We start from the raw sequence: 26,592 nt of genomic DNA, 5'->3' as shown, positions 1-26,592 counted from the left end.
GGAAAGCGAGGTTGAAACAGGTTAAGTGTCTTGCTCAAGGGCAAGCATTTGACTAGGACTTCCTGACTCCCAATTTGGGGCTTTTCTTTCTTTTCTTTTCTTTTTTATTTTTTCTTTTCTGAGACGGAGTTTCGCTCTTTCACCCAGTGGTGTGATCTCGGCTTACTGCAACTTCTGCCCACCTGGTTCAAGCGATTCTCCTGCCTCAGCCTTCTGAGTAGCTGGGATGATAGGCACCCACCACCACGCCTGGCTAAGTTTTGTATTTTTAGTAGAGACAGGGTTTCATCACATTGGCCAGGCTGATCTCAAACACCTGACCTCAGGTGATCCACCCACCTCGGAGGGCTTTTCTTTTCTAAAGCATAAGTGGTCCCACCAAGGACCACTCTGGCAAGACCACAGGTGCTGTGATTCTCAGAACCTTCCAGCACAGTTGCCCTGAGGTGTTCATAGCTGATCTGACCTCCAGCCTCCTGGGGTTCCCTCTGACTCCTGGCCTCAGGAAAAGGAGGGATTGGGCCCTGATGGTATCATCACCTCAGATTGGGGCTCTTAGGGCAGAATTTTCCCTTGCCAGGCACAGGCTGTGGGGCCTTTTCTTATCTCAGCTGGGCAGCCTGGGCGGGTGAGGGTAGGGAGGGGAGATGAGTGATGTCACCCAGGCACTGCTTACCCACCCGAGGGCAGCAGGAGGGGATGTTGGTCCAGGAGCTGAGCAGGCATGACACTGTGTTCATCACACCAGCTGCACCTGTAGCTGGGCCCAGCCCCCACCTGGCCTGGAGCTCATCTCTGCAGAGGCTGTGTGGCTCAGCGGTGGGTGGGGCAGGGTGGTCAAGCCCTGAGGGGAGAAGTCTGAATGCTGAAGGAAGCTGGGCACTGAGTCACAATTCAATGCCCACGGTTCCTCCCCAGCCAGTGGCCTGCTGTTTCTTGCACTGTCATGCCCGACACGGAGCACCTTCATTTTACATAGGAGGAAACTGAGGCTACTGAGGGAAAGTGCACTGAACTGGGAGGAATTCCGAACTGGGGCTCAGATCTGTGGGAACCCAGGACCCCAAGTCTAGATGGGCAGGATACGTCTGAGGAATCTGGGCTGGGCTGGAGGGGCTCAGAGGGAGGGAAGGCTCGACCCCACCTGGGAACGGTGAGGAAGAGGAGGGGGTCTATGGAGCCGGGTGGGCCAGCTGTGGACCTGAATGTAGATTCATAGTCCCTGCTGGCCATACCTCCCTGGGCCTGTGGGACTCCAGGTATAGATGCCTAAAACCCTGGCTGACTGCCCCACAGAGAAGAGGGCATAAGCCACCAAGATCTCTGCCTTGAGCATGGGGGACTATGCAGAAGTGGGGCTTTTTCATGGATCCCAATATCTGTGAGGGTCGCTGCAGTGCACTGCAAAGAGGGTTTGAATCCTGTCTCCATTCTGCACTGATTAATAGTTGTGTCGCCTTGGGCTAGCAGCTTCACCTTTGTAAGCACTTCTGTTTTATCATACCTAAAATGACAATCAGACACATCAGGCGAATTGTTCTAAGGATTAGAGGCAAAAGGTGTGAAGGGCTCCATTTATGAGCACAGGGCCTCACTCATAAATGGAAGGTTCTTCGTGTTGTTGAATATTTGAAGGAACGAGGGCTGTCTGAACTAATTCTTGCAGAATTCATAATTTCTGGGATTGGGGGTCTGAGGACTTCTGTGTGAATGTTGAAAAGAGGAGGGACACGGGGTGGGGCTAGAGAGGGAGGTCAGGATAAGATCATGAAAGGCCTTGAGCAGCGTCCTGCTGGGAAGTTAGGACTTAATCATGAAGGCCCAGGGATTTTTTAAATGGACCCAGTTGTTGAACTCTCCTTGGAGTTGTATACAAGAGTGTGATGTGAGCATCTCTGCAATTGCACATATTTCTGGGGAGAGTTTAGGTCGTAACTTTTATCATAGTCTAAGAAGGGTTGGTCAGTGACCCCCACAAGTTTGCAAAGCCCTGCTTTAGGTGATGGGAAAATGTGGAAGATGATGTATATTCCAGCAAGGGAGAGCCACAGTCAGATTTGTGCTTCATTAAAAAGAAAAGTATGGCCAGGCACGGTGGCTTATGCCTGTAATCCCAGCATTTAGGAGGCCGAGGCAGGTGGATCACCTGAGGTCAGGAGTTCAAGAACAGCCTGACCAACATGGAGAAACCCTGTCTCTACTAAAAATACAAAATTAGCTGGGCATGATGGCACATGCCTGTAATCCCAGCTACTTGGGAGGCTGAGGCAGGAGAATAGCTTGAACCCGGGAGGTGGAGGTTGCAGTGAGCTGAGATCACGCCATTGCACTTCAGCCTGGGCAAGAGTGAAACTCCGTCTCAAAAAAGAAAGAAAAAAAGAAAGGAAAGAAAGGAAGAAAGAAAGAAAAGTATGGGAGAAAGTCAAACCACTCTCTATTTCCCAAAGGGAAGTGTACTAAAAAGTGTGCTGGGGAAAAAGCCATCCTGGTTGCCTGTGTGTGGGAGGGAAAAGTTGAGCAGAGGTTTGGCACCAGGATACTGATCCCCTTCTTCTGCCCTCCGCTGCCCTCTAGGAGTTCCCTTCCCTAAGAACTTCCAGCAGGTCTGCACCAAGATCCTGACCCGCCTCTTCCGAGTCTTTGTCCATGTCTACATCCACCATTTCGATAGCATCCTCAGCATGGGGGCAGAGGCGCACGTCAACACCTGCTACAAGCACTTCTACTACTTCATCCGCGAGTTCAGTCTGGTGGACCAGCGGGAGCTGGAGCCACTGGTGAGGCCAAGCCCTACCACCCTCCCCTACCAAGGCTAGCCTGTGAGTTTTCATGTCCAAAAGCTGCCTGCTTTAAGTAACTCCAATGCCCAAGTAGATAAATTAGGGGAAGGCAATTCATTTAACAGTGAATTCTGTACTTCAATAGAGAATTTATTCAAGTGTCGGTTTACAAACCCAGATTTGCAGCCTAAGAGTTGGGGTTGCTGGGGGAAGGGGCCAGGCTCAGACAGAAGAGCAGCTAGGCCCTATGGTTTGAGAAGGGATTGCCTAGTAGGCTGAGCTCTAACTGACCCCTCCCTACCTTGTGTCTCTACAGAGGGAGATGACAGAGCGGATCTGCCACTGAGCCCAGGTCTGGACTTTTTTGGCCATCAGATGGACGATCTGAACATAGGGTGGCTGGGAGAGGGGACCCCCAGGAGCCTGAAGGAATCTGAAGGCACTGGAATCACTCCACACACCCAAAGCCTCTGGACTTCTGGTTCTCAGGAGTCTGCCTACCTGTCGCCCTGACTGCTTGTGGATGGAGAAGGGGAGGGCATCTAGGTGGGCAAACAGAAGGGAAGTGGAGTTAAACCTCTGGCATGAAGTCTGGGAGTAGGGTAGGCTAGGGAATTTCTTCTATGACACTTGACCCTTCCATGCTGGTTCCCAAGCCTATTGGAGGAATGTGGGTGTGGCCGAGGTGATGGCAAGAAAGGTGCAAGAGAGTGAGCAGCCTGCCTGTGAGTGAGTACAGATGCCGAGGTATGTGTGTGTGTGTGATTTTCACTGTGGGGTGTGTCTGTGAGAGCTAGCTGCCTGACCCCTCCTTGGCACATAGTAGGCCTTCCATAAATGTTGGATGGATGGATAAATAGATTGGGACCATCAGACCATGACCACTGTAGGAGTGATGACAGCTCAACGTCCCCACTCAGTGTATCTGACCATGTGTGTAAGTGCACAAAATGTGGTTGTAGATGTTGCTCTACATTCAAACCTTCCAGGCTACACTCTTCCATCAGCATGAGTCCTGGAGAGCTGGGGGAAGGTAGGAAGAGAAGCCTTGCCTTGAGTTCCTAAACCGACACACCCCAGACACAGGCTCTGATTCTCTTACCCAGAGATGCCCATGAGCTGACATTTTACTCATCCCTCTGCCTCCAAGAAGGCCTGTATTATAGGTGTCCTCCTGGGGGTTGGAGATGATCCCTCAAGTACACAAAGTTCCCCTGGCCTTTCATCTGGGAATCATATACTCCACTCTAGCTCCCAGAATCTACAGACCTGGCTCCTCGGATCTGAAGCCCAGCAGAAAATAATCCCCCAGTCCAAGGAGCTTGTGGAACTTGAATTGGGAACTTTGGAGTCTTGTCTCCCATCCCAGCACACTGAGGATGTAGTTGGTGAATAGACTCTTCCAGGCATGGAGATCCTCCATCCTAAAAGTACCTGCCTCCTTCCCAGCCATCCCTGACACATTCCAGCCAGTTGGATCTCACAGCACAGCTATCCACAGGGAGACTGGGATGTTCATTCAGCACTCCATTACTCAGTACCTCCATACCCAGCCCTATACGCAGATCCACAGGTGGGGAAACTGAGGCAGGAACAGGGGTGTGCCCTCCCAGAGCCTCCACTCTGGGAAGCCAGAATGGAAAGCTAGAGGGAACCTGAGAATCATCCAGTCTCACTGTCTCAATGTACATACGAGGAAACTGAAGCCAGGAGAAGAAGAGGGAGAAACTGTCCAGGGCCTCACAGGGAGGCGTTCATGGAGCTGGAGAAACCAGGGATCCTGACCGCAGGGCCCATCAATTGCTACACAGAGATACACATGGAAAGAGGGTTTAACAGACCCTCGCTAGGACACAACTGTTTCTGCTTTGAGCAATAATTTCTAACCTGAGGCCAACATGTCTCACTGCCCCTTGGGTGGGCTAGGGTTGTTTCCTGAGCCAAGCATCCAATATCATGCCCCACTCAATGGCCTAGAAGCTGCCTGCACTTTGGGGAAACAGATGGAGCTCTCGGGCCCAGCCAGCTGGGCCTGGGACTTCTGCCTCTGCTGCCTCCATAGTGGCCTGGCAGCTTTGCCAGAGGCTGTGGAGCGAGGGTAGTAGGAGCTTTCCCCAGAGTGCTGTGACTTGCATGATGAATTCTAGGCTGTGGCAAGGGCTAATTTCTGGGATGGGGGGAGGATGGGAAAATTTATTTTTATGAAACAGAGGGAAGACTTTATTGTTGTTATTTTTGGTAAAATAAAAGGCAAACTAAAGCAGCCACTGGTGGGAAGCGGGGATCTGGGTGCCACATGGCTCTTGGCAGACCGTGGAAGGAACTGAGCCAGAATGGGGCTGGGAAGGCTTTTTGTCCTGAGATACTGGACCATGTGGAGGGCTGGCTGGTGTGGTCATGTCTGGCCCAGCTCTCTAGGGTGGAGACATCAAGATTCTCCTGGGGCTCTGGAAATTCTAGACCGGGCTAGGCTAGGACGCTTGGGGTGGAGAGGGCTGGCCTTTCTTTGCCTTCCGGGAACTCAGTCTGATAGGAATCGTTCCTTGTTTCATCTCAGGTTGCCTGGCATTAGCTATTCTCTTTTTTTTTTTTTTTTTGAGATGGAGTCTTGCTCTGCTGCCCAGGCTGGAGTGCAGTGGCGTGATCTCGGCTCACTGCAAGCTCCGCCTGCTGGGTTCACGCCATTCTCCTGCCTCAGCCTCCGGAGTAGCTGGGACTACAGGTGCCCGCCACCACGCCCAGCTAATTTTTTTGTATTTTTAGTAGAAACGGGGTTTCACCACATTAGCCAGGATGGTCTCGATCTCCTGACCTCGTGATCCGCCCACCTCAGCCTCCTAAAGTGCTGGGATTACAGGCATGAGCCACCACGCCCGGCCTGGCATTGGCTATTAATCTGGGTGGGTTTTTTTTGAGGTAGTGGATAAAAGGACAGAGTGAAAATACAATCCCAACACTAATTACAGGACAGGAGGCCATCCTGAAGAGGAAGATACTTGTTGCTGGCTGGAGCTACAGTGGGGGTGGCAGGACATGGGCCTGACTCCTGAGCTTACTCCGCAGTAGACATCTGCATCTATTGGCTCAGGTCTTGCTGTCCATTCCACTGCCCCTAACTCACAAGCTGCCTGGAGAGGAATTAAAAAGCAGCTTGGTTCTAAAGAGTCAACAAAGGCCCACCTAGAGCTCTTCCCTCTTCCTGCAAAGGAGCCAGCCTGGCTTTGTGCAGAGGCTCTCCTGGGAGGCAGAGGCATAGGTTGTAGTCCCAGCGCAGCTCCTGAAGTTCCATTGCAAGCCCATTCCCCCTCTAGACCCCAATCCTCTATCTATTTTGTTATCAGTGATGGGAGTGAAGGACTGATTGATCTCAGCTCCTTCATTATATAGTCTATGAATCATTCACAGTCATCATAACAGCTAATGTTCATTATGTGTCACGTACATTTCTAAGTGCTTGACATATAATAGCTTGTTGAATCAAGTGTGTCTTTGGCCAGCTGCCTTGCTTCCCTTCCAGCCCCCAATATCCCTCCCTTTATTCACTCCTCTAGAATCTGGAAGGCCCTCCATTCTGCTGCCTCTTCCTCTGGCTCACCACAGGAGGCCCAATCCCAGCATTCTAAAAGGGTGCTATTTGCACACCTCCTATGACAGATCGCTCACTACCTCCTCTGTCATTGGGCAGCTCAGACTGTTACAAGTCCCATGCTTTGGGTTCACGGTCATTTTGAAATATGACCATGGCAGTGAGAGTAGATTTATCTTAGAACTGTGTGACCCAAGACCTGTACCTTACATGGGAATATCTGTAAATACATTAGGAAGCTGACACAAAATTGCTTTGAGAGATTCACAGACGGATGCTTAAAGAGGAATAGACAGAAAGGGAGGGGGAAAAGAAAGAGATAGGGCCTCAATGATGCAGATAAAAGAGCATACTCCCATGGGGCAAAACCTAGTAACAAAGGGTCCTGGGAGGTAGAGTGGCAGCTTGGTTGAGAAGTCAGGCTGGGCTTTGTTTTCCCGTTGGCTCAAGATCCATAACAAAGCTGGGCATAGTGGCTCTTGCCTGTAATCCCAGCACTTTGGGAGGCCAAGGTGGGAGGATCATTGAGCTCAGGAGTTCGAGACCAGGCAACATGGCAAAACCCTGCCTCTAAAAAAAATGCAAAAATTAGCCAGGCATGGTAGTGCATGCCTGTAGTCCCAGCTACTCGGGAGGCTGAAGCAGGAGGATCACTTGAGCCCAAGAAGCAGAGGCTGCAGTGAGCAAAGATGGTGCCACTGCACTCCAGCCTGGGGAACACAGCGAGACCTTGTCTCAAAAAAAAAAAAAAAAATTCCAAAACAGTATTTGAAGCAGGGACCTAGGTAGTAAGCCATCCTCTCCAGCCTGGGGCAGAGCATCCCCCTATTGAGTAAAGGATGCCGCATCACCCTCGGCTCCCATAAACACTGCAGCCTCTGAGGTTTCCTGTTGCCATTCTCCTCCCTACCCCACAGCAAGCTGTGGAATATGTGGTGAAATGAGCCACAGGCATGAGTAGAGCTCCACCTGCTTTGGGGGAGCCCTCCTTCCTCTGAGCACCTTCAGAGCCCTCAAAGATGTTAACTGAAATTTGATTGCCATGTGAGGGACATACCAACTTTGAGAACCTGGAACATAGGTCCTGAGTCTCTTGAGCTATTGAGACAGGGAACAGGGAAGGGAACAGGCCAGCAGGGCCTCTGAAGACTTGAAGCTTGGGTGGGCCTCCACGGAAGGTAATGAGTGGGAGAAGTCAGGATACATAGGGACCCTCAGGTTGGACCGCAGGATTCCAGAAGGGAATGAACACAGAAGCTTGATCTTTCCCCTCTCCAGCCTTCACCTAGACTGGGAAATCTAGCAAAGTCCTGAATGTTCACTAATATTCCCAATCTCCTTCCATCATACAGATGAAAAGACAGCCCCGACAAGACAGGGAACAAATGTTTGTCAGGTGGATGATGGGAAGCAAGTCCCTGGGGCTTTTTAACTAGCTTTGCTTACCAAATCCTCACGATAATCCTGAGACAGGCAGGGAAGGGATGTTTACCTCCATCACTCAGAGTCAGCACCTGAATTAAATCCCAGTCCACACTCTCATCCTTTCTCATCGCAGCTGCAGACTTGGAAAGGGGATGTGGGGAGGCTGGTTGAGGCATTACCCTATTTACAATTGTTTTTCCCCAAGAAATGAACGTTTAAAAGTTTTAAAAATTTTGAACTACTGGGGATAATGTTGTACTCAAGGAGAAACTCTTACGGTGAAATTCTAGGCACTCAGACCATTAAAGAAATTGTACAGAATTGGCCCCCGTTTTAGAAAAGACTGGCAGCATTTCCCCACATATAAAAGGCATTTTAAAATTCCTTCCTGGCCTGCAGAAGCTCTCAGTACATGTTAATTGCACCTGTCGCACCCGGCCTCCTCAGTTCCCGGGCTTTTCCACCCTCCATTCGGAAAAGAAAGCGCCGGACGCGCTAAGCCCCACCCGCTTGCCGGCAATCTCCCCTCCCCCCACCTCTTCCTTGTCACGCCTGCGCAGTTCGCTCAGCTTGAGCTCCCTGCCCCCAGGTGGCCCTGGGTAGCCACCAGGGCGCAGGCGCAGCTCCGCCCCCTCGCCCCCTTCTCTGGTAGGGCCCACCCCCTGGGTCTAGCACCGCCTCTTCCGCGTTCTCGGAGGAGCGGTTTGCAGGTGGGGGTGCGCGCGACTGCTCCCCGGCGGGAGCCAGCGAAGGTAAAAGCGAGACCTGCGAGGTATTCCTCCGAGCTAAATGGGGCCGGGGTCTGTGAGTGAGCTTGTGTGCCCGGAAGGGGGCAGTCAGGGCCTTCACGGCGGTCCGAGGTCACGACCCGATTCAGCTGCGGAGGGACAGCCTAAGGGGACGCTTTTCAGGACTGTCCCGAGCTGTCTACGACCTTTCGTGGCTCCGTCTGTGCCTGGGGTCGGGGCGCGGCCGGTGTCCGAGATGGCGCCTCCTCCGTGGCCCGTTTGAGACTCGGTCTCTCCCGGGGATCAGGACCGAGGCTGTGGCTGGGCGCAGGGCTTAGGCAGTCCAGTGTCATGAATAGTTTTTCACGTGAAGAATTTGTGAAATCTGTGTACTGTGTTATTTTTAAGTTGTTTTCATTTATTTTCAGTATTTAAAGGCTCCTGCCTGTGTGGGTGGCTGTCCACAGGGAAAGGTAATAAGAGTGTCAGGTGCACCCTGTCTTCCTAAAGAGCTCCAAGCTCCCTGTCGGTGGCAGATCAGAGGCAGGCAGGCTCACAGGAATGAAGTGTTGTTAGAAGTGCTCAACTTAAGGGTCAGGGAGTCCTGGGTTTAGATCTCATCTCTTCCACCTCTTAGCTGTGTGTCCTGGGGCAAGTCTGCTTCCCCTCCCAGAGCTTCACTTTCTTCCCTAGGAAATAGCCATAATAGGGTCATTGTGAAGGGTGAATAGGATTATATGGAAGTCACCTAGTATGGCGCCTGTCATGTAATGGGTGCTGAATACATGGTAGCTGTGATTTCTAGAAGGCTCTGAGAGAAGAGTTGATGTGACCTGGGCCTTGAAGCCTCAGTGGGATTTACAGATGGAACTGACCCTGCAGAATGGGAAGGACACCACTGTTCATGCGCCAGGCACCTGCTGGACAGTAGGTATAGTGTCTCACTGGATCACCACCCATCAGCCAGGTGCTTTCAGCCCACTCTCCTTAGCTTCAGCCCTTCATTAGAGGGCTGGGCTGGAAGTGATGTGAAGAGGAAATCCAGGGTTGGGTTTTATATGGAACTGAGCCAGCTAGAGGCCTTGGTGCCCCCTCTGCCCATCTGCTCCCACCTCAACACTTCTCTCTCTGTAATCCAGAGAGTTGGTTAGGAGTCCTGTTACTCTGATATTTTGCAGATATTGACAGTTGTGGGGGATGGCAACTCAGATTGCATGAAGCGAAGCCATGGGCGAGGGAAGCTCTGTGAATAGGAGCTGTCAGAGCCCAGCACATGCTTAGGAAGTGCATGTGGTCTCCTGTAATGTGGTCCCAGAGTAATTGAATTACTTGGTTCCTTTTGCATCCTCTTCATGGGTGCCCCTGTGCTTTTCCTGAGACACTGCTCGGAAACCTTGGTGGGCATCATTGCCTACTATATAGAGCAGTGGTGTCCAATCTTTTGGCTTCCCTGGGCCGCATTGGAAGAAGAACTGTCTTGGGCCACACATAAAATACACTAACAATAGCTGATGAGCTTTAAAAAAAATTGCAAAAAAATCTGTGTTTTAAGAACGTTTATGAATTTGTGTTGGACCACATTCAAAGCCATCCAGGGCCGTGGGTTGGACAAGCTTGATGTAGAGTTTGGACTCCAGCCTCAGACAAGTTCCTCCACAATTTGTTCCCAAACCTCTGCCCTCCCTGTTTCCCTTGGTTTTCCCAAACCTGCAACCTGTGGTCCAGTCAAAATAAACTAGTTGTCTCTGTTTCTCCTTTTTTTTGAGATGGAGTCTCACTTTGTCACCCAGGCTGGAGTGCAGTGGCGCGATCTCAGCTCACTGCAATCTCCACTTCCCAGGTTCAAGCGATTCTCCTGCCTCAGCCTCCTGAGTAGCTGGAATTACAGGCATGAGCCACCACACCCGGCTAATTTTTGTATTTTTAGTAGAGACGGGGTTTTGCCATGTTGGCCAGGCTGGATTCAAACTTCTGACCTCAGGTGATCTGCCTGCCTTGGCCTCCCAAAGTGCTGGGATTACAGGTGTGAGCCACCGTGTCCGGCCAAATCTCTTTCTCAAACACTCCCTGCATGTTCCTGCTCGAGCCTTTGCTTATATTCTCTCTCCCTGGATTTCCCTCCTCCTCCTCATCTTTCAAGGCTTACATCTCATGTGGCCTCCATGGTGAAGCTTTTCTGAGCCTTCTGCTGGATTAGTTGTTCCCCTTTCTGTCTTCTGTAGGCTGACCCTCTAATGTAGCTCTCATCATAGTCTGCCTAGGGATATGTACACTCCATATGTACTCTGAGTACGTGGGTGGCAAGGGATCATGTCTCTTTCCTTCCTCTTCTGTCCAGCATAGGGCCAGCACATAGTAGCCCTCTTCAGTGTTTGTGGTTAAGTGAGTCAGTGACATTTTTTATTTACTAGCTTTGGCCCTTGTTTTATGAGCTGTCAGGTTCAGAATGGGACTTTGTGTTTTTCCTCCTCTTTGTGCCTAAGGAGGGCCCTGGTTTAGATTGATGCCCTAATTACAGGCATCAAAAACAAGAAAGTACAAGAATTCTGCACAAGCAAGGATTCTTCATTGCAGCCATTGTTTTCAGGCTCTTGTCTTGCCTTGACTGTGAGTTTTGTTGGAAGGTAGGTGATGCTCTGTTCGGAGACCTGCACTGGGTGTATTAATAGTACAGTTCAAACAGGGGGAAGCTCACAGGTGGTTTTCTTTTTTTTTTTTTTTTTTTTTTTTTTAAGACAGAGTCTCGCTCTGTCACCCAGGCTGGAGTGCAGTGGCGCAATCTTGGCTCACTGCAAGCTCCGCCTCCCGGGTTCCCGCCATTCTCCTGCCTCAGCCTCTCCGAATAGCTGGGACTACAGGCGCCCGCCACCACGCCCGGCTAATTTTTTGTATTTTTTAGTAGAGACGGGGTTTCACCGTGGTCTCGATCTCCTGACCTCGTGATCGGCCCGCCTCGGCCTCCCAAAGTGCTGGGATTACAAGCGTGAGCCACTCACAGGTGGTTTTCTAATCAGTTACTCTGCCCTTGGCCTTGGGAAACAGTGGTTCCTCCCATCTGGGGACCAGCAGCTATAAATGCACATTTTCCCTTGCCAACAGCCTCAGCATGTGGAAGAGAAAGTTATTTCTTGATCATAGAAAAATTTACATGGTTAAAGGTAGAAGGAGCTTGGAAACCAACCATCTGGTTCTGCCACTTTCATTTTAGAGATGGGGAAAGGACTTGATCGAGATTACACAAGGAGGCCAGGTGTGTGGCTCACACCCGTAATCCCAGCACTTTGGGAGGCCGAGGTGGGTGGATCACCTGAGGTCAGAAGTTCGAGACCAGCCTGACCAGCATGGTGAAACCCCGTCTCTACTAAAAATACAAAAATTAGCTGTGCATGGTGGTGGGCGCCTGTAATCCCAACTATTTGGGAGGCTGAGGCAGGAGAATCGCTTGAACCCAGGAGGCAGAGGTTGCAGTGAGCTGAGATTGCGCCATTGCGCTCCAGCCTGGGCGACAGAGTGAGACTCCGTCTCAACAACAACAAAAAAGAGATTACACAAGGAATCAGCCAGTAGTGGAGATAGTTCCAGAAGTGAAATGTCATGACTCTGTTTTTTCCAGTCTACTACATTGTTAATACATCTAACGTTTATTGCACACTTGCTGTGTTCCAGACACTGTTTTAAGTGTTTTTAACTCTATGTTATAGCTTGGAAACTAAGGCAGATCACTCAGATCTATTTTCCAATTCCACAACTCTGGGTTTTAGTGTGATTTTAATGGCAGTCACCTCCTATCCAGTGGGGTGAAACAGTTCTCCAAAGAGCTTGCTCCCAGATCTCCATGAGTGAGAAATGTTGTCCCAGCAATGTCTCCTTGTATGTTGGAGCGAGATCCCAAGAAGAGTCCAGAGTGTACTGGAAGAATGGATGAAGGAATGAAACAAGCCCACATGAGTATTAGTGGATCTTAGTTTAGGAATATTCATGTACTTCAAAAATTGCCTATTTATCAAGTTAGGCAGTAAATGCAGTTTTAGAATGAACTCAGTCTGGGATCTTTCTGTAAAGATTCCCAGTGTAGGATGGAAAGATTCAATTCAGTAAGCACATATTGAGCTCTTGCTATGTACAAGACCCTGGTATTAAGAAATATACATAGAGGAAAACAACACATTTCCTGCCCTCCTATAAATAATTGTCTTCTCAGAACCTTCTCCCTCCAGTGTAGTTGGGAAGATAGAAAAGTACATAAATAAGTGAAATCAGACTGACTATGGTAAATGTAGTAAGGAATGTAAACAAAGTGGGAGTTTGGGAGAAGGAGAAATCAATCCCAGCATGACCAGAGGATTCCTGAAGGTGGAGAATTTATGCTGGGCCGTGGAGGGAGTTTATTCCTGGGAGAAGGAACAGCTTGAGCAACGGTTGAGAGGCAGAAATGCACAGGTGTAAGGGTGTGTGTGTGTGTGTGTGTGTGTGTGTGTGTCGTGGGAGGGGAGAGGAGTTGGTGAGAAGAAATAAGCCGAAGTGGCAGATTTTGGCTAAAATGTAGAGAGTGGAGTAGGGAGCAGAACACTAGCATTTATCAAGTGTCTCCTTTGCTTTGTGGCTTGCAGTATGCTGGAGGCTTTACATACTGTATTTAATCCTGTAATATAGGCCTATTTATCTCCAATCTAAAGATGAAGAAACCAGACCTCAGAAAGATTAAAGTGACTTCCCCAAGGTTAGATAGATAGTAAGGGCACAGCTTGGTTCAAAACTAGCAGTGCTGAGTTCAAAGGCCCATGTTATCTTCCTTACGCTACGAGGCTCCAAATGCCCTGACTGGCGCTCTGTTTTCTCTGGCAGCAGGATGGAGGTTAGACTGGAGCAAAGATGGTCCCAGAATGGGGACATCAGTGAAGAGGCTTAAACGGTGAATCACTGGCCTAGTTTGGAAGCTGCATGGACTAGGTCTGCTTGATAGGTTTAATAGGTGAGCATTTTGGCAGCACCCACAGTGCCATAAATCAGTGCATTGCCATCCTTAGCTAGTAGAATCTTAGAACCAGTTTACAGAGGCTGCAGGACCCTGGTATTTCAGGCATGGGTTCTGGTGGGAGATTGACAGTTCATTACAAAAGGGTCTGTCGGGGGAGACAGCCCATTTGGCACATCCTGTCTCTTCATTTTCTCACCCTCAAATTCAACAAGAGTCTGTAAGTAGGAAAGAGCACTAACTTGGAGTCCAGAGGCTGGCATTCAAGTCCTGCATCTGCTCATTATCATCTGTGAGTCCTCAGTCTGTTTCTTTCCTTTGTATTTGCTGTCAGATTATTCCCTCCTGCAGCCAGTTGTGGTTCACAGAGTGGTTGGGTTGCTTTCCAGAGCCACAACTGATCTGGGGAAGCCATATCAGAAGCTGGAATAACAGTTACTAGTTATTGGGTGCCTACCGTATGCCAGGCACTGATGCCATGAGCTCCATATACATTAGCTCACTTAAGTCCCATGACAACTCTGTGATGTGGGTGTAATTGCCCCCATTTTATAGATGCTGATAATCAGAGGAGTATTTTGGTTCACTTCTGAGGCCTCAAGTCTTGCTAATGTCCTGGCTTGGGACTGTATGAGGAAGAGCTGAGAATATGAACAGGATTCAGAGAGACTAGAGTTTATATTCCAGCCTCTCATCCTTAACAGAGAGACAGTAGTTAGGTATATGGACTCTAGAGTCAGACTACCTGGGTTTGAGTCCTGGCTCTGTCACTTGCTACCTGTGTGACTTGGGCAAGTTATTTAATCTTCCTGAGTTTCTGTTTCTTCATCTGTAAAATGAGAATACAAATATTACTTACCTCATGGGGTTGTTATGAGAATTGAGATAAAACAGCACAGTGCCTGGCACATAGTAGGTGCTCAATGAATGTGAGCTTTAATAGTAATAATATTAACAAATATATGAATGCCCAGTTTGGTACTGTTTTTATAGAAAGTATATTTATTAGGGCCATTTTCCCTTCCCCCACATTGTTACCTTCTCTTTCTTTCCATTGCCCTGTCAGGAACCTTTGAGATACTAGATTGTTCCAGCACATGCTTGCAATGCATAACATGGCAGAAAGTGCCTGTAGGAAATGGGTCAATAAAAATCAGTGGCTCATTAGAAAATCTTACCTGACTTGTGTTTTCACCCACCTCTCTCCACAGTAAACAGGAACAGAGCAGCATATATATTACTTTTTTCACAGCCTTCAACAAGAGTGCCAAGCAAGACTCCTCCAATTCACTTGCGAAAAGTACAATAACAGTATCTCTGGAAAAGTGGTGCCTAATTTGGTTCTTCCAGCTTAAACCCTTCGGGCCTTAACTGAAGCCATTTCTTCTTGTTCCATTTTCCATGAATATGGAAAAGTTTCTTCTGATTATAAAGGGAGGATGAGATCAAGATTTTCTCATGAGAACCTTTTCTGTACTTCAAGCCAGAATCCAGTTAGGCCTCATCTTCTCTTCTCCCAGCTAAACAGCCTTGGTCTCTTTAACCTCACTCTTAAAACCTATTTTCCGTTGCTTGGATCACATTGGTCATGCCTCTTTTCCTTCTCTACGGTTTTTCTGCTTTGTGGCAGTGACCCAGACTGTACTCGGTCTTCTAATAAGAGTCCAGCTAAAACAGCTTAAGGGAAGAATAACTTCAGCTGTTTCCATCTATTCATTAACAATTATGAAGTGGTTGCCCCATGCCAGAGCCTCTGCTAGGTGTAGGGGACCCAGAGATGAAGGAGACATAGTCTCTACCCTGTCCCTGGCTCACAGTCTAGGGGAAGATGTGTAATAAAATGTTACAGGTGATTTAATTATGCACAAGTGTGGGAAGCTGGGAATTGGTTAGAGCAATCAGGTGGAAATACAGTCCCTTTTGGCTAGACTGCAGGTTAAGACTCCCATAGAGGGGTGGTCTGGGACAAGGTGATGGAGGCCCTGAGTGACAGCGCAGAAACTTGGTTACTCCAGAGGCAGTGGGGTTTTAGAAGCAAGGAAGTGACGGGCCGAGATCTGGCTTTTTGGACCAAGGGTAGAGATACCATAAACCTTAGCCTTACCTGTGCCTCACTGATGTTTTCTGTCTTGAAAGTAATGTGATGGATCTTTTGTTGGTATACATGGTGATTTTTTTTTTTTTTTTTTTGCTCTAAAACTTCTGTAGAAAGTCTAGTTCTTAAGCACTGAAGAAATTTCATTCCCAGTACAGCAAGAAATTCATGAACAATTGAGAGAGAATTGGGTGCCTCGCCAGGCCCAGCCTACTTAAGACCCAGCTGCAGGCCGATGGATCTGTGTAGGTTTGGTCTGGCCGTGGTCATCCTTCCCCACCCCAGCCCTATACCAGCAGGAGGTACAGGAATGAGGAGAGGGCTCCAGGGTCCATCTGGGTAGTTGGTAAAGAATGCTAAGAATCTTTAAGAACTGTGAGAGTCAGAAGTAATTTTTGAGGAGGAAAAAGGGACCAGAGGAATTTTAAATGGTGCCAGAAGGAATTAGGGCTAACCAGGCACTTAGAATCCTGTGGCATGTATCTGAAAACCTCCAAATTCTCTCTCTGCCTTTGTATTTGCTGTCAGTTTATTCCCTCCTGTGGCCAATTGTGGTTCACAGAGTGGCTGGGTTGCTTTCCAGAGCCGCAGTTGATCTGGAGAAGCCATGTCAGAAGCTGGAATAAGAGTTACTATTGAGTGCCTACTGTATGCCAGATACTGGTGCCATGAGCTCTATATACATTAGCTCACTTAATTGCCATGACAACTCTGTGATGTAGGTGTTATTGTCCCCATTTTATAGATGATGGTAGTAAAGCTCAGGGAGGTTGAATTTTATGTCCAAGGCTACCCAGCTGGTAGACGGTAGGGCCAGAACTGGAACCTAGGACCTAATGCCCAAAAGCCCTGTGCTTTCTACCTCCCCAGCCTAAGGTGGCTCCACGTGGCAAAATAAGGCAAAGTCCATAAGGAATTCTGAGGGTTTTTTTTTCTACTGTAGGCCAAGGGTTGGCTAACTATGGCCCACAGGCCATATTTGACTCACCTCCTGTTTTTGTGTGGTTGCAAACTAAGAGTACTTTTTACATTTTTACATGGTTGGGGAGAAATCAAGAAAAGATCAATATTTTATGACACATGAAAATCATATGAAATTTAAATTTCAGTGTCCAAAAATAAAGTCTTATTGACATATAGCTACAATCATTCATTTACATATTGTCTATTGCTTTCTCTCTACAAATGCAAAATTGAGTCATAACAAAGATCATGTGACACACAAAGCTTAAAATATTTACCATCTGGCACTTTACAGAAAAAAAATTGCCAATTCCTACCATAGGTAACAAGAAGGGACCAGGTGGGGGTCTAAACCTATGACAAGACTAAAGACAGAATGAAAGCTCAAGGCCAGGTGTGGTGGCTCACGCCGATAATCCCAGCACTTTGGGAGGCTGAGACAGGCAAATCACTTGAGCTCAGGAGCTCAGTACCAGCCTGGGCAACATGGTGAGACCCTGAGGCTAAAAAAAATACAAAAATTAGGCGTGGTGGCTCATGCCTGTAGTCTCAGCTACTCGGGAGGCTGAGGTGGGAGGATCACTTGAGCCTGGCAGGTGGAGGCTGCAGTGAGCCAAGATCATGCCACTGCACTCCAGCCTGGCTAATAGAGCCAGATCCTGTCGTTGAATGGTGTTCAAGGCTGTCCCTGGAAGTGTGGTAGTAGAAGTGAAAGAGAGCATACCCTGAGTTTCCTTAGGCCCTGGAAACAGTTTCACTGGGTTTCAGATTTGTTTGGGAATAAAGAGCATAGTAGGAAGGACTATCCAATGTGCTAACATCTTTATTGAATGGTAAAGAGATATTTTGTGTATTAAGTAATTCATTCAGATTCACTAGAGCCCATTTTTGCCAGATACTATGTTAGATGCTGGTAATGCAAAGATGAAAAAGATAAGTGCTTGCCTTTGAGGAATAACTGGCAGAATGACGCGATCTGATAGGGAAGAAGAGAAATCGGAGGAAGGAGGCAGTGGGTGGGGGTTGGGCACAAGTCCCGCATGGGACATGTGGTTTGAGGTCATGGTGAAACACACCCAACTTCCAGTTAGAAAGCCTTTTTAGAAATTTTGGCATAAAGGCTCAGAATTCAGAGTTAAACCGCATTTTCAGAGCTTTTCCACCGAGAAAAGGAGAAATGCATATTTATTTCATAGGGAAGTTGACAAAGCAACTTTGACTTGTATAGCTAGAGCCATGGTATTAAAATAACAGTGAACATAGAGAAAATGAAGTCATCAGATTGAAAACTAGCAATAATTATGTATTCGACAAAAAACCTTGTTCCCATTCATGCCACCTGCCGCCCTCAGCGTCTACTGTATCTTTCGGGCTCTGTCACCTCTTGCCTGTGAGACTTGGACTTGGCCACTAAGAGAGAGAGCCCAACTCATTTCTCTGAAAATGTGGATAGCAGAGGAGTGCCTCGCTCTGTCACCCAGGCTGGAGTGCAGTGGCATGATCTTGGCTCATTGCAGCCTCAACCTCCTGGGCTCAAGCAATCCTCCCGCCTCAGCCTCCCAAGCAGCTACAGGTGTGTGCCACCACGCCTGGCTAATTTTAGTATTTTGTAGGGATGGGTTTCACCATGTTGCCCAGGCTGGTCTCGAACTTCTGAGCTCAGTCAGTCCACTTGCCTCAGCCTCCCAAAGTGCTGGGATTACAGGCATGAGCCACCACGCCTGGCCTGTCAACTTTTACCTTTTGCCTGAGACTCCTCAGAGCAGAGGTGTCTATCTCTATCATCCAGGTCCAGTTATATCTTTTTGGGTCTGGAATCCCATAATCGAAACACAATCTGAAAAATTTCACTCAGACCTTTGTTAAATCTTCCAGTGCTTAATGGCAGTGGGGATCGAGAGGAATTAGAAGCCGCCCCTTCCCAAATAATCATTGCTAATAATTTGGCCAGCCTGGGCAACATAACAAGACTCTATCTCTACAAAAAATTTAATTCAAATGTCTGATTTTAAAGATGGGAAACCTGTGATTGGTGTGTGTATATCTACTTAGTAGGGTAACTAATAGGTTTGGGGCACGTTCAGATTGATCTTTTTCTTTTCTGGTCCTTTTAAAGAAGTCAGCATTTTGATTTCCTTTCTATTTCTGCTTTTTCAAGGTTTCCATGTCGGGGCCGATGGAGAACTGAAGATTGCCAGCTACGTACAAAGGCCATTGAGACACTTCGTGTAGCTGGAAGACACCAACTTCCTGACAGGAGCTTTATTTCATTTGGGATTTCAAGTTTACAGACGGTATCTTCTCAAAATTTGGAAAAACCTATAGGTAAGATTGGGTGTACATTTTAGTTATCCTTTTAGATTACTTCAAATTGAAATGATCTGATACATCCAGAGGAGGGGTGGGTAAGAGACCATGGTTTTCAGCACTTAGTTGGTTAGCTAGGAATAGCGGAGCCACCCTGGTACAACTCAGATAATGCTTAGGAGGAACACATTTCTACAGAATGACATGGCAGGGTCATAAGGAAAACATGTAACTTAAAACATATTTATTTACCTTTTTTTTTTTTTTTTTCAGATAGAGTCTCCCTCTGTCGCCCAGGCTGGAGTGTGGTGGTGCAATCTCGGCTCACGGCAACCTCTGCCTCCCAGGTTCAAGCGATTCTCCTGCCTCAGCTTCCTGAGTAGCTGGGATTACAGGCGTACACCACCACACCCAGCTAATTTTTGTTTTTAGTAGAGATGGGGTTTCACCATGTTAGCCAGGCTGGCCTCAAACTCCTGACCTCAAGTGATCTGCCTGCCTCGGCCTCTCAAAGTGCTGGGATTACAGGCATGAGCCACTGCGCCTGGCCAGATCTATTTAATTATGAAATTACAACAACTACTTCATAACAAAACAAGATAAAATACAGCAGAAGTATATGAAGCCCCTCTTTGCCTGGTTCCATACTAGGCAGTGGGGATAGAGAGGAATTAGACACTGTTCCTCCCCAAATAACCATTGCTAATAATTTGGCCAGCCTGAGCAACATAGCAAGACTGTCTCTACAAAGAATTTAAAAACTGGCCAAGCATGGTGGTACACGCCTGTAGTGCCAGCTACTTGGGAGGCTGAGGCAAGAGGATTGCTTGAACCTGGGAGGCGGAGGCTGCAGTGAGCCGAAATTGTGCCACTGCACTCCAGCCTGGATGACAGAGCGAGACCCTAGCTCAAAACGTAATAATCATTTGAGATGTATCTTTTCAGGTTTTTTTAAATGTATATATTATATATATGATGACATTTTGAAGTGTTCTGTACACTGTCACCGGAGGTTTTGTCATGCCTGGGGGATTATGGATAATGCCTCATTTGCAGATTTGGGTCAGATGAGGGCTGAGTGAGAGTGGTTTTAGCCTGATCGGTGAGTTTTCATAGTCCCTGGTGGCCGTGTGTCACCCTTCTTCATCTGAAGGTCCCCGGTGGTGCCATTGTCTTTCCCTGCTCCCCATCCCCAGCCAGCTCCACTTCCTGAATTCTCCCCCTCTTTGATGGTCCTACTGTTCTTATGGTGACCTGACTTTGGTTAATAAACATGTAATCATAAGTATATGAGGCCCGCTTCTTCCTGGCTGCATGCTAGGCAGTGGGGACACAGAGGAATTAAACACTGTCCCTTCCTTCAAGGCGGGCTGTGGTCCTTGCCCCCACCTTCTTCAGTCATTTGGTAGGACTAGGACCAGTTCTGCCTCAATGGCTTCATTCTCTCACTCTGTTACATACCTCACCTCCTCTTCCTTGCTCTCCCTGCTCTCCCTATCTCCACTGTAGGCCTTTCTCGCCCTGCCCCAGTTTGTTCCAGCAGCCTCTTTCAGCCCTCACTCTTGCTCTAGCCTCCAGTTTGTTCTTCGCATCACAGTCAGTTCCGTGGCCCCCAGGCACAGCTCCAGTCACACCCAGTCCCTCCCCATCACCTAGGCTAGTGTTTTGCAGCGTACACTGCAGACCATGGGGTCCCCAAAACTCCTTGCGGAATCTGCACAGTCAAAATGATTTTTGTAATAGTACTAAGATGCTATCTGTTGCTGGAAAGCAACAATAAGTAAGACTATTGGTGCCTTGGTCAAGGTGGTGATGCCGAACTGTGCTAGTAGCCACTATATTCTCCACTGCTATGTACTCCCAGGTTTTGTTTTGTTTTGTTTTTATTTTGAGATAGAGTCTCACTTTGTCGCCCAGGCTGGACTGCAACAGTACGACCTCGGCTCACTGCAACCTCCGCCTCCCGGGTTCAAGTGATTCTCCTGCTTCAGTCTCCTGAGTAACTGAGATTAGAGACACCTGCCACCACAACCAGCTAATTTTTGTAATTTTAATAGAGACAGAGTTTTGCCATGTTGGCCAGGCTGGTCTCGAACTCCTGACCTCAGGTGGTCTGCCCACCTCAGCCTCCCAAAGTGCTGGGATTACAGGCGTGAGCCACCACACCCGGCTTTTTTTTAATGCCATTTTCACATAAGAATGTCTTTGATGAAGTAGCAAAAATTGTCAGTTTTATTGAATTCCAACCCTGAGTACAGGTCTCTTTAATATTCTGTGTAACAAAATAGAAATGCTCATAAAGTACTCCTGTGGCAAACCAAAGTATAGCACTTGACTCAAGGAAAAGCACGTGTGGGATCCCTTGAATGGCAAGCGAAACTAGCCACTAGTTTCATTTTTCCATGAAACAATGGCTGTGTTGGGTGCTGAGGCTGGAAGGTAGACAGGGGCTTGGCGTTGGAGAGCCTCGTGGGCTGCGTTTGTGCTTGGGGGCCTTGAGCGCAGTCCACCTTTGTCAGCTTTCTATACGCTGCACCCCACTCCCATCCAGCCCTTTCCTCCTGCTTGCTCTTTCTTCAGCACACACTTCCGTCTCCCCTTCCATGTCCTTCCTCTTGTCGTTCCTTCCACCAGGAGATGCAATGACAGCTCTGAAAGCTGCCTGTGATCCCAGAATCAGAACAGAGGGAGAAGATGGACTGGAGTTGTGACCTTTTGTCTCTGGGACTTTCAGGCCCCCAGTCCTGTCTGAGGCCTGTGGGGGATCCCTTGCTGGCACCCTAGCAGGCCTCACCTGCCAATTTCATTGCAGCGGAGCGAGACGCTGCCACCTGCATGCTGCGGCCCAGCCTCCCCTCACACCAGACTCTTGGGGAAAGAATACCTTAGCCCCTTGCAGTATCACTGTGGACAGACTGTCCTTTGATTGAGCTGACTTTACAAGTGGCTCCTTTCATCCATCATGTGTTAAATCTGACCAGTGTCTGTTTGAGTGTACCCTTTCCTTGTCCCCGCATAATAATGATGCCGCAAAACCAAATCTTCCCACTAATGGGTCAGGCAGAAGAACGTAGCCTGTACCTGACAACAGAACTGCCATGAAATAATGTGGGTGGACTTTGGTTGGTAGCTCATCTTTCATAAGATGACAAAACACAAAATACAAGGCAAGCTCAGAGCACGAAGAAGAAACTTCTGATAAATGAAGTTTTCAATTAATAGGATGATGATAATGTGGTAATAATGCCTTCATATTTCCAGAAGCTAGGGCAGTGTTGCCCAACCTTTTCACATCATAGCACACGCTGAAAATGATACTCTTCTGTGCACCTGAGTAACAGCGAGTGACTGGAGGCCTGATGAGGGGATCAATATCTCATTCACAGCACATCAGCAGGGAAGCCCTGTGCTAAGGTTTACAAACGAGAGCATTCTCATTGATGCCTGGCTACTTTTACTAGCTACCCCTTCTGCCTTTCAGCATTAAGGTTTAAATACAGTGTAATGGTTAAAAGCTTGAATTCTGAGCCAGACTATCTAGATGTAGATCTCAGCTCTGCCACTTATGAGCTATGCGACCTTGAGCAAATCATTTAGTCTCTTTGTACTTCAGTTTCTTCATCTGTAAAATCTGGATACTTAGCTCATAAAGTTGTGATGATTAAGTAAGTTAGTATATGTAAAGTGTAGCATTGGTAAAGTGCTTAGTGCCTGGCCTGCAGTAAGCAGCATGTGTGTGTGTGAGTAATGTCACGGCTAAGAGTAGTCATGTGGACTCTAATACTGCTCCGGCTACTACTTCAAAGATGTAAATGTTCTGGGGTCAGTCTCCCCAGGCACCCCCTCATTCCTCCTCTGTCTCACATTTCTTAGTCTTGGCCACTTCCTTAAGAGTGCCCAGGACACTTCCTTTCAGGCCCTCAGTTCCCGATCATTTTCTCCGTTCTCCATTTGTTTTGGAATGCTCAGCTAGCTGATGCCCGAGAAGGCAGCTAGGTCGGTAATTACACTCCTCTGCTTGCTCTCACCACTATTTCTTCTCAAGAAAGCTCTTGTGGCTGAGGGAAATCGCTCTTAAAGGTTGGGGAGACCTTGAAAAGAGTTCTGAAGTGGTTGGGAGAGGAGTGTGTGCTAAGTTTGCAGAGCTGAGCTAGCCAGCAAAGTCAGGTTCTTAGTGGGGAGAGGATCATCTCTGGTTTCATGCACAGATGTGAAAGCTGATGAGTTTTTTGCAGGCTCTTGAAAATTTGGAGTACAGATCTGGTTCCTTTGGGGACAATGTGGCTCGTAAGACTATGGAGAAGTAACACAGTTCTTCCAGAAGGTGGGCCCTGAGGTCACCTTCTGGGGCAGAATGGTGGATGGGTGCTTGCATGTCAGGAATCTCTGTGCTGTAGTAGTCCTTCTAGGGAGCCTCCCTAACCCTTCCTCATCTGCTCTGTGAGTTCTCTGTACCTCTCCCCTGCAGGAACCAGGATGATTCTTGGATCTGTATCCTTAACACTTAATATACCTTCAGTACCATCAGTGCTCGTTCACTCACAGGTTTTACAAAGAGACGAAACATGCATTCCTATTTTAATGGAGAAAACAAGATAAACATATGCCTAGGAATGGAGACATTTATTGTCATCGACAACGATGAGACTGCTTGTGAGCTAATGTCATCCCTCCTCCCATGTGCTCTGTGCCCCTGCCAGCCTGAGCAATCACCAGTGGCCCCCACCGGCCCTCTGTCCCTCCTCCAGGCCTCAGCCTGTGCTCTTCCTTGGTCTGGGACACTCTCTCCCAGGCCTCAGCCTGACCAGCCCACTCATCCCTCAGGTATTCAGGCTTAGCTGTCTCTTCCTCTAGTTACCCAACTGGGTTAGCTTCCTCTCTCCTGCTCCACAGCACCTAGTGCCTCCCTGTCCCAGCACTTGTCCTACTATGTTGAAATTGTTTTAAGTGTCAGCAGCAGATTTAAACGCCATCAGGGAAAAGACTGTGTCTTCTCTTATACTCTCACTGTCTAGCACCAGACGATCAGTAGGTGACCAATAAATATAGCATTATTGAAGAGTAAGTCAGTGGTGCTTTCACTTCTAGTCTCTTATTTCATCCTCACAACAGCCTTGTGACGTGGGCAGCCCAGGCCTTCTGCTTACCTCATTTCATATACAAGGAAGCTGATCCTCAGAGAAGCTAAGAAGCTTGCTGCAGTTCGTGCAGTAGAGGGGAGCCATAGCTCTCAGACTCCAATGCTCAGCACATTTTTTCATTTGTTTTTATAAAATATTTACTTTTAAGAAGTAGCATTTAAAAAATAAATAAAAATAACATTGGTTGTTTTGAATGATTGTGAAATTGGTATCTTCAAGGCACCAATATTCCTTAAATGTTTCTTTCATCACTGAATGTTGAATTTTAATACAGAGAAATCTGGACACATTTTTAAAAACTAAAATCAGATACCAAATTCCAATGTGTTTTAGAGAAAGATTATGGTGTACTTTATTTAAAAATAAAACGTGAGTTAAACAATAATAGCAGAAAAAAATAAATTTCATTGTATACAATTTAGAGAATACTGCAAATATAGAAAAGAAAATAAAAATCACCCCATCACATGGAGAAAACTCTTATAGATTAGAAATGGTCTGGACTTGAAAGAGCAGCATTGAGTTTGAATCCCAGTTAAACCACTAACTAGATGTTTGGCATTGGGTAGGTAATTTAATCTACCAGCTGCCTGCTCTGAACTTCTTTCCTTACCTGAAATATGGCAAAAATATTTACCTTTTGAGATTATGATAAGAATTAGAGATAATGTGTACAAAATATCCATATAGTTGGCACTTTTAAAAATTACAGTGTATTAGCAGTTTTATGTATTTCTGTCTAGTCTTTCTACTCTATTGGGTTCACATGTATGCATACATACCTGTGCGTATGCATATGTTTTTGGAAACATATTTATATGAAGTATATCATTGGGTTTTTTTGTTGTTTTTTTTTTTTTGAGACGGAGTTTCGCTCTTCTCGCCCAGGCTGGAGTGCAGTGGCGCGATCTGAGTTCACCTCAACCTCTGCCTCCAGGGTTCAAGTGATTCTCCTGCCTCAGCCTCCCAAGTAGCTGGGATTACAGGCATGCACCACCACGCCTGGCTAATTTTGTACTTTTAGTAGAGACGGGGTTTCTCCATGTTGGTCAGGCTGGTCTCAAACTCCCGACCTCAGGTGATCTGCCCACCTCAGCCTCCCAAAGTGCTGGGATTACAGGTGTGAGCCACCACACCTGGCCATCATTGGGTCTTTAAAACAACCTGTGAGGTAGACAGAGCAGGTGTGTTTTTAAACCTATTTTATAGATGAGGAAACTGAGACTCTAAGAGGCACAGTAACTTGGCCTTAGTTCTGTTGTAATATCTGAACCAGGGCTTCTGCCTTGCTCACCTGATGCCAAGCCTGTGTGCCTTCCCTGTCAGCAAGCAGCATGCTGCTTCTTCAGTTCCACCTCCACCTCCACTAACAGACACATGTGGTGGACCGCCAAGCCATTCCCAAGAGGAAGGCAAGGGCTGGAGGCAGCAGAAGTGCTGCTAGCCTCCAGACCAGCTGGGATCTGCCTGAAAACTGAAAAGAAGTGCTCACTTCTTCCTCTATAATAACAGACACATTGCCCGATCCTACAGCAAGAACCAGGCTTCTGTTTAGAAAGCGAAGGACCTGGCCGGGCGCAGTGGCTCACGTCTGGAATCCCAGCACTTTGGGAGGCCAAGGCAGGCGGATCACCTGAGGTCAGGAGTTTGAGACCAGCCTGGCCAACAGGGCGAAACCCCGTCTCTACTAAAAAGTACAAAAAATTAGCCAGACATGGTGGCACGTGCCTGTAGTCCCAGCTACTGGGGAGGCTGAGGCAGGAGAATCGCTTGAACCCGGGAGGCGGAGGTTGCACTGAGCCAAGATTGTGCCACTGCACTCCAGCCTGGGTGACAGAGCAAGACTCCATCTCAAAAAGAAAAGAAAAGAAAGTGAAGGACCTTTTGTGTCCTAGACCCTTTTTTGAAAGGGGGTTTATCCAGGAATTAATAGAATTCCTAAACTGGATTCATAGAACTAAGTAGCCTTACTCTGCATTGTCTGCAGGGCAAAGTTGTACCCATGTTTCTTTCAGGATGTGCACTTGGTACCTAAAGGGCTAGTGTGACATACCCCACACCTAACAGTATGCATGTCATTTCATATCATTTCTATTTCAGTGCAATTTCTGATGGCTGCTATGTGTCTGACACTGTGCCATGAGCTGTAGGAGAAACAAGTGAACAGGGGACAATCTCGGCCTTTAGGAACACAGGGGAGCACTCAAGGCCAAATAAAATCAGTGCCCTCATGGAGCTTCTCGCAGTGTGTTTGGGAGCAGAGGATGGAGCACCAACTACTAGTTCTGCTCAGTAACACCCTCCATTTGCATAGCGCCTAACTGACTTCCAGAGTCTTTGTAGAAACCTTAACTCATCTGGAGTTATCAGGGAGCTGCAAAAGGGTGGGGACTATTGAGCCAGGTTTTGATGACCAAGAAGAATTCCTAGGCCAAGGGAAGCAGGTGAGTCGAGGTGCAGCTTTACTGCGGGGGTCCCACTCCCTGAGGCAGCATTTATCCCGTGAGTGTGTGCATGATGAATTAAGGCCCCACAGACCTGCTAGTGGTCTCTGATGAAAACAGTGTGTGGCCAGGCTCCACATGGGCAACT

The 26,592-nt window shown here is 47.7% G+C and overlaps 1 protein-coding gene across 5 annotated transcripts in view; it reads left to right on the top strand.

Moving 5' to 3' along the window:
- MOB3C (MOB kinase activator 3C) overlaps positions 1–18,795 on the top strand; it is a 32,304-nt gene extending 13,509 nt beyond the window's left edge. For 4 of the 5 annotated variants that reach the window (XM_058443220.1, XM_032160748.2, XM_058443218.1 and 1 more), the window contains 3 exons: positions 2,575–2,777; positions 3,097–3,132; positions 18,711–18,795. In XM_058443220.1, the coding sequence (XP_058299203.1) occupies positions 2,575–2,777; positions 3,097–3,126 (233 nt within the window). In that variant the 3' untranslated portion in view covers positions 3,127–3,132; positions 18,711–18,795. Of the gene's footprint in view, positions 1–2,574; positions 2,778–3,096; positions 5,044–18,710 lie in introns of those variants that run through there. The other variant, XM_058443219.1, reaches the window with a different exon arrangement.
- The last annotated feature ends 7,797 nt before the right edge of the window (positions 18,796–26,592 follow it).

The sequence above is a fragment of the Hylobates moloch genome, unplaced genomic scaffold (genome assembly GCF_009828535.3).
Source record: "Hylobates moloch isolate HMO894 unplaced genomic scaffold, HMol_V3 SCAFFOLD_8, whole genome shotgun sequence".
Taxonomy (NCBI): Eukaryota; Metazoa; Chordata; class Mammalia; order Primates; family Hylobatidae; genus Hylobates; species Hylobates moloch.
This window is presented reverse-complemented; position numbering and strand designations above follow the sequence as displayed.